Source organism: Oncorhynchus kisutch, linkage group LG8 (assembly GCF_002021735.2).
Source record: "Oncorhynchus kisutch isolate 150728-3 linkage group LG8, Okis_V2, whole genome shotgun sequence".
Taxonomy (NCBI): Eukaryota; Metazoa; Chordata; class Actinopteri; order Salmoniformes; family Salmonidae; genus Oncorhynchus; species Oncorhynchus kisutch.
The window spans coordinates 64,470,983-64,482,706 of NC_034181.2; the positions used below are offsets into that span (position 1 = coordinate 64,470,983).

Here is an 11,724-nt window from a genome sequence, read left to right on the forward strand (position 1 = left end):
TGTGAATTACCTTCATTGACTAGTCCCAGATATAGCGTGGTTCTTATTCCCAGTGTGTGCCCTCAGAGGAGTGATTGGAGAACAGTTAGGAGTTCTGTGCCTCTCTCCTAGCCTCATAGGTTCAGCCTCAGTGGGCTGTCTTTACCAATTTTCCCATCTGTCAGTCACAGGCCAAAACAAATCCACCTGTCTTCCAGGAGGCTGGGCTCAGAGACGCTGCAGCTGTCTGGGCCGGGACAGGAGTGTGACAGCGCCCTCCTCTGGTGATGGAGGGTCCATTAGTCTGCTTATTAGCCCACCTGTCACCACTATGACACCATCTCACCTGGAGGTGCCTCCAGCACACTAATGTGCAGACCTATCCATGCCCCATCACAACAATACTTTGGTAATAGAAGTAATGGCTCTATGCTTCTGTGATCCACACGTCCTTGATCATCATGAGGTTGTTTCCAACCTGGTAACAACATAACAAATCATCCATGAGAGACATGCACCTCAGTGGACTCATGATTGCTTGAACAATGAAGCCATTAACACCACATTATGTAAATAATGATGGACAAAAACATCTAATAGGATAAAGGCTTAAGTACAGTGCAATATAATGCCGCTGACTTTAACTGGCTCTTTGAATGATGTTTTCAATTATAACCTTGCTAATGTAATTCATTGTTTCACAGCCGAAAATGCATTTTTAAAGCTTCACTGAGTCTCCATTTCAGAAATCAGGTTTAATCAGTCATGTACATTGAACACATGCACTGGAACGTCCTCTAAAGAGATTGACAAAGTTGCCTGGGATCTGTGCTCGCTACGGCTCTTAAAAGGGACATAACCCCCCTCCCCTCCATGGCAGGTTTCTATTGTGGAGGGAAAGTGTTCATCTGATATTTGAAAGGCCTGTGCCTTTAAGAGGGCTGTCCCCCCCTTTTCCTAATGCTCCCCCCCCCCAACCACACAGAGTAGACACTCCTCCTGCGAGCATTTGTGAGGCAGCTCCTGTCCCTTACGTCTCTTTGTGGGGAAACAGAGGGCACACTTTCTAGAGCATAACTGGAGACAGAGACACAGAGTTCCAGGCAGGACGCCCAGGGTTCCAGCCTACAGCCACCCCTGGCCCAGCCCTGCAGGGGACAGCTCCCCCAGAGCACCTTGGCCAAGAGGTCCACGAAAGGAGAAGAGATGCTAATCAACTGGACCGTCCCAGAAAGTGAGATGACATGAATGATGTGAATGCTGGATCTGAACCCTAAGTGAGAGGTGTATTGAGTGTGTTGTCTAAAGTAAACGTTTTCTCTTGAAAAGTTAGACTGAAGCATCGAAGTCTCCAGGTTACAAGGATAAAGGCTCATCGAGAGAAAACAAGAGAAAGGACACTTCAGCTGAGAATTTATGCATTTTCAAGTATTTTTTTTTTTTTTACATCTTGAATTGGCCCATTTGTATTCTCAATTCACCACCCAGCGTTTATCTTATTTTTTCAGCTGTCTGTAAAGCAGCATGAAAGACTCCATTGAAAGCACTTTCTGCGAGCCGGGTAATATTCTTGTCTGAAGCCTTGTAACTTTCGCAGACGTCTACAGAAAAAAACTCTAACAAGAATAAGAAAACAATGCTGTGCTGGATCCCATATGAGTAAGGGTCTCTGACTGGACTTTTATGATTGGAGAAGATACAGGAACGAAGAGATGTATTCCGGCTGTGGGGTTGGAGTGGCCAGCATTCAAAGACAGTATCAGGTCAGGGACTCTGTCAGACCATACACCGGACCTGGAGGGAATACACAGGTCCCAATGGAAACCGGTGTGATCCCAGCTAGGTGCCCAGTATATCAGGTTCAGCCTTACAGTGGGCAGCCCTCCTGCACAGTCAACAGTGTTTCCAACACACAGCCCACCCCAGTGCCTACACCTCTACCTCCACCTCCCGCCGCACTCAAACCGGGCCAGGGTGGGTTCAAGAAGGTGTGTCGCACAGAGGAGGCCAGCCCGTGCCCCTTCCCAGGATTGGCCTCAGGAGTGCTGGAGATGCGTGTCAAGGAGGGCAGTAAGATCCGTAACCTCATGGGTTTTGCCATGGCTCGCATGCAGGGGGATGTCAGTGGTGTTGGGGTTAGTGGAGGTGGTGGCCTAAGGCAGGTTGTTTTCTCTGGGTCAGGTCGTGCCGTCACCAAGACCATCACATGCGCTGAGATCATGAAGAGAAAAGTGGGGTCTCTGCACCAGCTGACCAAGCTGCGCTACAAGGGTGTAAGGGAGGTGTGGGAGAGCCACGAAGGGGGGGCATCGGAGATGACCGTTCACAGGACCGTCCCCTCCATCAGCATCCTTTTGTCCAAAGACCCCCTGGATCACCAGGAGCCCGGCTACCAGCCCCCTGAGACTCTCAGTGCTCTCTGGGAGGACAGAGACAGTGTGGATGGCCCACAGACAGCCAGCAAGAGACCTCTTGGTCTGTCCCCATACAGCAGTTTCCCTGAATCTAAGAGAGTGTGTCTGGGTCTGGATGAGGGGACTCTGGCTCTGTCCACCCCACTGGCTAACTGACTGACTGAACTGGTATCAAACAGTCGAGTGGGAAGGATCAGAGGAGTTCATTCTGCACTGCCCTCCACTGAAGCACAGTGCTGAAACAATCAGAACATTCACTCAGACAGAACCGTGCTTTCTGAGGAGAACTGAGCACCCTGCCCACCCCATCCTCCAGAGGTCAGTCAAAATAGGACCTGACCGCTTGTCTCTGTAGATACAGCATTTATTGAACCCATTTCTCAGCACAATCAATTGTTGGCCTTTGTGCCCAGAGATACTTAATATCATCACACTGTATGTCACACTGTAAGAGCTTAGACATGACAGCACACTTATCACATTTTAAAACATCAACACAACACAGAGCGACCAGTCACCCAAGATCCCAGATTTCTGCTTTCAGGAGACTGACAATACCTTTTGAACATTGTAGTTCTGTTTTCCTAATTATGTCCTACATCTGCAAATCTGTTCAAATGCACAAGGTAGGTCCACGATATTGTAATGAATACACAGGATATCTACACTCCCCTATGTATTTATTTGGACAGGGAAGCTAAAATGTTTAATTTGGCTCTATACGCCAGTAGACAGTAGAGAATGTCACCTTTGATTTGAGGGTATTTTCATGCATATCTGTTTACCTGTTTAGAAATTAAAGTACTTTATGTATCTAGTCCCCCATTTGAAGGCACTTACAGTGTATAAAATGTAGACTAATATTACACTATGAGTGAATTTGTCCAAATACTTATGGCACCGTCAAATGGGGGGACAATATACATTAAGCGCATTCATTTCTAAACTATCCATAATATGGCAAATGTATCATGTTTTCAAATATCCAAACATTCAAATAAACTATATGCAGGAAAAGTATTTTTGTGTATTTTTATCCCTCAGCCTATAGTACTGTACAAAGTCCTGATTGAAAAGGAAATCACAGCATGCTGATGTGTTGATAAGAGTAACGGGAGTGAAATTTGTCTAAGAGACAGCTGATTTAATGACATGGCCCCTGATAAGACGCAGCTTCAGAACCAAGCAGCCTGACAGATGCTGGGGGCTGAAATACAGGGACAGATTATCATTAAGATTACAACACTACATTGTAGCACACTAGAGAAAAGGATCAAAACTAAGGTTGATATAAATTCACACAGTCAGTGTCCCTCCAGAATATGAAACCATAGCAGCAGACTCAACTCCATACCATTACTACAGAGCAATTCAAGTAGAGCAGTGGTTCCCTAACTTTTTATAGTCCCGTACCCCTTCAAAACATTCAACCTCCAGCTGCGTACCCCCTCTAGCACCAGGGTCAGCTGTACCCCCTCTAGCACCAGGGTCAGCTGTACCCCCTCTAGCACCAGGGTCAGCACACTCTCAAATGTTGTTTTTTTGCCATCAATGTAAGCCTGCCACACACACACTATACAATACATTTATTAAACATAATAATGAGTGTGAGTTTTTGTAGGACCAGGACCAGGGCACAAATAATAATATAATAATAATCAATAATTTTGCTCTTTATTTAGCCATCTTACATATAAAACTTTATTTGTTCATCAAAAATTGTGAATAACTCACCACAGGTTAATGAGAAGTGTGTGCTTGAAAGGATGCACATAACTCTGCAATGTTGGGTTGTATTGGAGAGAGTCTCAGTCTGAAATCATTTTCCACACACAGTCTGTGCCTGTATCTAGTTGTCATGCTAGTGACGGCCAAGAATCCACTCTCACAAAGGTACATGGTTGCAAAGGGCATCAGTGTCTTAACAGTGCGATTTGCCAAGGCAGGATACTCTGAGTGCAGCCCTATCTAGAAATCTGGCAGTGGCTTCTGATTAAATTAAATTCTAACAGAACCGCTTGTTGCAATTTCAATGAGTCTCTCTTGTTCAGATATCTGTAAGTGGACTGGAGGCAGGGCATGAAAGGGATAACGAATCCAGTTGTTTGTGTCATCTGTATTGGGAAAGAGTCCCTGTAATCCTAGATTCAGATCATTCAGGCGAGAAAAAACATCACCCAGATAGACCAGTCATGTGAGAAACCCGTCATCATACAAGTGGTCAGACAAGTGAAAATGATGCTCAGTAAAGACAACTTTAAGCTCGTCTCTCAATTCAAACAAATGTGTCAATACTTTGCTCCTTGATAACCAGCACACTTCTGTTTGTTGTAAAACCGTTACATGGTCGCTGCCCATATATCATTGCATAGTGCAGAAAATACACGAGAGTTTAGAGGCCTTACTTTAACAAAGTTAACCATTTTCACTGTAGTGTCCAAAACGTCTTTCAAGCTGTCAGGCATTCCTTTGGCAACAAGAGCCTCTCTGAGGATGCTGCAGTGTACCCAAGTGGCGTCGGGAGCAACTCTTTGCACACGCGTTACCACTCCACTATGTCTCCCTGTCATGGCTTTTGCAGCATCAGTACAGATACCAACACATCTTGACCACCAAAGTCCATTTGATGTCACAAAGCTGTGCAGCACTTTAAAAATATCCTCTCCTGTTGTCCTGGTTTCCAGTGGTTTACAGAAGAGGATGTCTTCCTTAATTGACCCCCCCCCCCCATAAACGTAACGGACATATACCAGGAGCTGTGCCAGGCCCACCATGTCTGTTGACTCATCCAGCTGTAATGCATAGAATTCACTGGCTTGTATGCGAAGCAGTAATTGTTTCAAAACATCTCACTGATGCGTCGTGAAACAGTGTTGTTTGATGAAGACATTGTCTGTATCATTTTTTGGGGCCCTTTCCCCCAGCATGGTCCCAGCCATATCCGCAGCAGAAGGAAGAATTAAGTCCTCCACAATTGTATGGGGCTTGCCTGTCCTAGCCACTCGGTAGCTCACCATTTAAGACTCTTCTAGCCCCTTCTTATTAATGGTATCTGTTGCTTTTATTCATGTCTTACTACTTGAAAGTCGTCTTAATTCTCGATCAAAAAACTCCCGTGGCTTATTTTTCAAAATGACATTTTTTGTTTCTCAATGTCTGCGCAAAAGTGAAGGTTTCATCGAGTTGTGAGATAGTACTTTTGCACATATAGCACACTGTGGCTGAGGAAAGGTACTACTCCCAATATAAGTGAATCCCAAATCAATGTAGTTCTCATCATGTTTGCGCCTCTTCGATGGTCCAACGTCCCTGTCTGTTGTTAGGTGCTTTCCCGGGTAAGGGGGCAGTAGCTCTTTGACTGCATTTGATACACAACTGTCAGTGTCCATGCTAGCTGGGCTAACAACAAATGTAGAATTACTGATGCTAGCATTGGATGTGCTCGTGGAAGCAGAACAACTTGTGCCGTTGACAGGTGCAGTTGTAGTACTGCTGGTAGTAGCAGTGCTACCAGTAGAGCTGGTATGTGTGTCTATGGACATGGTTAAAATAAGTTAGGTTTCTGCACTATTTATCCATTTTAGAGCAAACGGAATGAGCAGCAGCTACGTTTGGCTACATACGGACTGTTAGTGGAATCCCTGCGAGAGAGTAATGGTTAATGTGATTGGATGTTAATTATTTGACTAGGCTACCTGTATTTGACATTGTGTTGTTATTTTGCTGAACACTAGATGATTGTATTTTATTTTTGGCAGTGAAACGAGGCTACTCAGGCGAGAAAAAAACCTCACCCAAATGTATTGAACCGTTCGAAAATATAAATGGACTGTTTTAAAATGTGAATAATTTTTTTGATTTTTAAAAAATAAATCAATAAATGAATCACGTTTTTATTTGGCATACCCCCGACTGCATTGCAGGTACCCCTGGGGGGTAATTTAATTTGTAATTTAATTACATTTGTTAGTTGAACTCAATTAGAATCTTGGTAGTGTTTTCAGTAGTTAATTACTTTTTAGATGTGTGGCTAACTGGAACTACACACAAAGAACATATTGGTGAAGTAGGCAAGAATTTCCTTTCTTTCACAGCATCAGACTTGCCTAATTCTAACTTGAAACAGTTTTTGTGTTGAATAGGCTAAATTACACATTCTGTTTAAGGAAACATTTTGCTAAACATTTTGGGACTGTATCAACAGTGGGCTAATGAAACAAATACCAAAAGTTTGTTTTTGAGAGGTATTTTCCTTTAAATCTGACTCCAGAGTGATATGTTATTGCAATTTGTAGTATATGACATTTCAGATTTAGACATGATAATTTATCATGAAGTAGATTGGATGTTTTTTAAAGTAACTTTAGAGTCATTCCAGCTTTAAAAAGCACAAGAAACACGATTGACAATTAATTTTCATCATGAGCAAAAGTTATTGGTTTTCTACCCAAAGTTCCAAAGAAAATGGTGATCTATTTAATAAATACAAGAGACAAGCAAAATGGATTAAAGGGTTTGGTGACAGTAGCAGGAACAGTGGCATCTAGTGGGCAAAACGTGGTACTTTCACCTAACTTACGGTAAATAATGCAAGCGACTTCAATGGCTAATTTCTCTTAACAGGGGGAAAAGACCATCACCAGATTCACATGGAATACATTAATAAGGATGAAGAAGCAATACTCCAAGCAGCAGCTCCATACTACCTGTCAGACAGAGAACTGATATTGTATACTGGTTGTTGAGTTGGGGTGTGTGGGTCCATGGGTGGCTTTTGATCGTTTTATTGGATTCCTCATGTCTAATCATTGTTAGGTAGAATTATGGTCCAAGTCGGATATTAGGTACTATATTTATTGAAGAATATATACATCCTATAACTTAAAATGGCCAATTTGGGCGCAATCAATTATCTTTATTTCAACAAAATAATGTTTCAGGAATGATAATCTTATCTGTTTCGACCTACATAAATGATTTCAGAACAATCTGAGATGATGGGTGTCATGGCTTCCTGAAATGACCCATAGTTAGGTAAACTATGTTTCTTGAGGGTAGCTTTAGTGTGCCTAAACTTCTTCTAGTGTGAAGTAATTGGTAGCTTGGTAAACTATATTTTCAGAGTACCTTCCACTTCCCTATATCTTAAGGGATATTGTACATCTGACTCAAAAAGGAGTCAAGTAGTCCTTGCTCGATCCGATTTGGACAACTCATTAAAATACTGATAAGTGTAAGAAGGTTTTCCTTTATCAAAAACGATTAGATACTGTCCCAAACCAAGATCACACTTCCCCAGAGGTATTAGTTCTATATCAGCCATGCCTGCTGAATATGATAACCTTTTACAAACAGAATGAAGTGTCCTTTCTCTTCATCATAATGAAAATCTGCAAGGACAACAATTGGCCTAATTACAATCCATTTATTGAAATGGCTTTAGAGCTCTGGAAATAGATTTGAACAATTACGATCATAGTGCAATTTGTCATGAAGTGTGATCCCATGCACTCCTAATATTTTGGCTGAGATGACATCTTTCAAAATATATATATTTTTTAAATCATGAAATACCAAACAGTGCTTTTGTAGCAAATGTCTGCCTGCGTTTCCCTGTCTAGAGCGGACACAGCCATTAACCTCCTTCTCAAACCCATTAAATCAATCTGAGCAAAGCAGAGAACCCAAGGTTGAATAAAAAAAATGCTGCGACTGCAATAAAACCCAAATGGAACAAACCGTGTGTCCTCAAGACTGGAGAAAGGTTATCACTTCAGGTCGCTGTTATCATACAGTTAACAGCTTTCAGTGAGGTGCCTGAGGGACGGCCAGTCAGTGATGCTGGTCACATAGATAGAGGCTCTATAAGTAAATCTCCTATCGACCTGCTGAATCCGTTATCAAGCATGACAAATTCTGGGCCAAGTGTAAAATCCAGAGAGGGTAATTAGGGAGAACTGGATAGTGTATACCTGAGTGAGAGGACAGATAAAAAACTGTGACAAAAGCATTACCCTAGAGCTAAATCACATGTGGCTGGTGAGAAATAGCATATCAGATGAGACAACAAGGTACCATATGAGTGTGTGGTGGACAAGAATAAACAAGCTGGAAGTCTATTTCCCCAATGACATTGGTTTTCTATGAAGTACCACAGCTTTTTGTATGGAACACGTCAAGTGATATCCTCCTAAAACATATAGGCCACAATTACACTGAACCAAAGTATAAACGCAACATGTAAAGTGTCCCATGTTTCATGAGCTGAAATAAAAGATCCCAGAAATGTTCCATATGCACAAAAAGCTTATTTCTCTCAAAAGTGGTGCACAAATGTGTTTACATCCCTGTTAGTGAGCATTTATCCTTTGACAAGATAACCCATCCACCTGACAGGTGTGGAATATCAAGAAGCTGATTAAACAGCATGATCATTACACAGGTACACCTTGTGCTGGGGAAAATAAAACGCCACTTTAAAAGGTGCAGTTTGGTCACACAACACAATGCCACAGATGTCTCAAGTTTTTAGGGAGTGTGCAATTGGCATGCTGACTGTTTCAGCATGATAATGCACGGCCCCATGAAGCAAGGATCTGCACACAATTCCTGGAAGATGACAATGTCCCAGTTCTTCCATGGCCTGCATACTCACCAGACATGTCACCCATTGAGCATGTTAGGGATGCTCTGGATCGACAGCATCATCCAGTTCCCGCCAATATGCAGCAACTTCGCCATTGAAGAGGAGTGGGACAACATTCCACAGGCCACAATCAACAGCCTGATCAACTCTATATGAAGGAGATGTGTCGTGCTGCACGAGGGAAATGGTGGTCACACCAGATACTCACTGAATTTTCTGATCCAAGACCATTTTTTATGGTATCTGTGACCAACAGATGCATATCTGTATTCCCAGTCATGTGAAATCCATTGTTCAGGGCCTAATTTATTTATTTCAATTGACTGATTTCCTTATATGAACAGTAACTCAGTAAAATCTTTGAAATTGTTGCATGTTGCGTTTATATTTTTGTTCAGTATACTACTACTACTACTACTAATAATAAATACATTTTAATATTGATTAATAATAACCCTTTTCTGTTTGCCAAAACCTACTAATGACGTGGATGTGGATTAAGGCAGCCCCCCGCACCTCTCTGATTCAGAGCGGTTGGATTAAATGCTGAAGACACATTTCAGTTGAACTGACCAGGTATCCCCGTTTCCTCTTCTTTTCCCACTGCATAAAGAATGAGAATAAATTCATTTTGAACTTGTGATAAAAGTGTGCACTCTATTCCCCCCCCCCCCGCTGCAGCAGATGCGAGGTCTCTCGGATGGCGTGGGAGTTTGCTATCACCCTGCCTCCAGATGGTTCCATCTTTTCTTATCTAGAAGAATGGGTGCTGCCTCCATTCCCTTATCTGGGAATCCTTTCAATTGAATATTTACTGGGCCTATGTTGCTTTCTGCCTGTGTTAGCCCGACTGAACACACTATTCCTCTTGCTTGGGAAGACAGGCCGAAGGGTCCCCCCCCCCCCTCCTCCTCATGCACATTCTCACTCTCCATCTCCCTAGTTAGGGAATGGGACAGTGATTGATTATGTGATTATGCCAGAAAAGAACGTAAGGTTAAGCTGGGAGCAGCACGGAGGTATTAATGAATGACCATACAGGGAATATGTTCAACAATAGAGAAAAGTATGTATGGATTATGACAGGGGGGAATACCTCCTCCATCTTGTGTCAAGAATAGAATAGATGGAGTTAATCACTTTTTCCCCCACACTCTTATTTCCTTCTTCACTTTGTACACCACGGGTTGAGGCACACTCAAACAGCAATTGAAAGCGTCTTATTGCAATATAACTGGCTGGCTGGGGTCTATCTGCATGAACAAACCAGGGCACAGCTCCTCCCTGGTAAGTGTCTCGAAATGTCTTTGCAAAAAACACTTTTCTGAAATTCCTCCATGTTGGATTAATCAGTGCAGTTGAGGATGTAATTGCAGTGCTGAAGTCAAATCTGTAAGTGCAGATAATGAAGACTGAATAAATGACTTCCAGAATTCAAAGTTTAAAAATGATGAGAATTGCAGCGACCATTGTGCCCCTGATATATATGCTCTAAAATTGTAGAGGGCCACAATACAAAATTATGGGATTTTAGTTTGTTTTATATTGATGCAAGAGTTGCAAGGGTTCACGGAATTGGTATAGAACAAATTCATCTATACCGCAAAATTCAATTTCTGATGTGCAAGCTGATGATTGAATGAGAAAATTGACAATTGAGAAGAAAAAAATTATTTGGCCTAAATGGTGGTTTTAATTATTTGCCTGTCTTCTGAAGCTTTCTCAAAATTCTCAGAGAATCTCCAATGAAATAGTTAGTCCAGGACTAAATTAATCTGTGTCCGGGAAACAGCCTCTCACTGTGTTACATGAGTTATTGTAAAATTGTGAAAGCTGTCAATTTGGATACTTGATCTGGCTGTTGCTGCCCTCTGGTGGAGGTGAAATATTATAGAGGCCTACATTTTGAGAGGACATCAGTAAATAACAGTTCTATATGCTTCATGTTCAGGCCGTAAAGGGACTAGATGATGGAAAGACATGTTTGTTTTGGCACATTTTTTCAAATGGTTCTGTACATTTATTGATTGATGATCCTCAAGTTATCGCACTTAGTCTAATTTATAGGGCTTGTCATGCCAAATAATGTCCCCCGACCAAATAGTGTCCCCCTCTAAGTCACAATGGAATTCGACAAACTATTAGCGTCCGTTGCTATATCAACGGTGTGTTGACCTAATGATTAGAATTTTGGAGATCGTTAGACTAAATTACTTTATTTCCGCAACAATTTCGCTGTTTAATTAAACAACTTTTGTTTAGCTAATAAAATGAAAACATTAATTTGAACTACTTTTGGGTACCTTGTTAACATTACAACATGAAATCCATGTCTTAAACGTTACTAAGTTTCGGAAAAGGCAAAGAAAAGGTGTCAACCGCTTGACACATGAAAGTACTTACCTTGCAGATCACGAAGTCAGCTAATATCCACTCCATTCATATGCAAATCCGTTTGATTCATTACACTGGCTTGTCTGGCTGTCATGTTTTATTTTAACCTACACTTCCCCTATCTACGCTGAAATAATATCATTTCCGTAGTCCTCTATTATGATCCTTTTTTTTCCTTCCATCTATTGTATTGTCCTAGGATACAACAATGAATAATGTAGAACAAATAAATACCATCAAAGGATACCTTACAGCTTACAATAATGAACACCTTGTGAAACAGCTGTGAAA

General features: G+C 41.9%; 1 protein-coding gene across 1 annotated transcript; it reads left to right on the plus strand.

The window, feature by feature from the left end:
- The first annotated feature begins 964 nt into the window (after nucleotides 1-964).
- LOC109895263 (ribonuclease P protein subunit p25-like protein) lies at nucleotides 965-3,407 on the plus strand. Its single transcript, XM_031829475.1, has one exon. The coding sequence runs from the start codon at nucleotides 1,692-1,694 to the stop codon at nucleotides 2,547-2,549; it is 858 nt and encodes a 285-aa protein (XP_031685335.1). The 5' UTR covers nucleotides 965-1,691; the 3' UTR covers nucleotides 2,550-3,407.
- The last annotated feature ends 8,317 nt before the right edge of the window (nucleotides 3,408-11,724 follow it).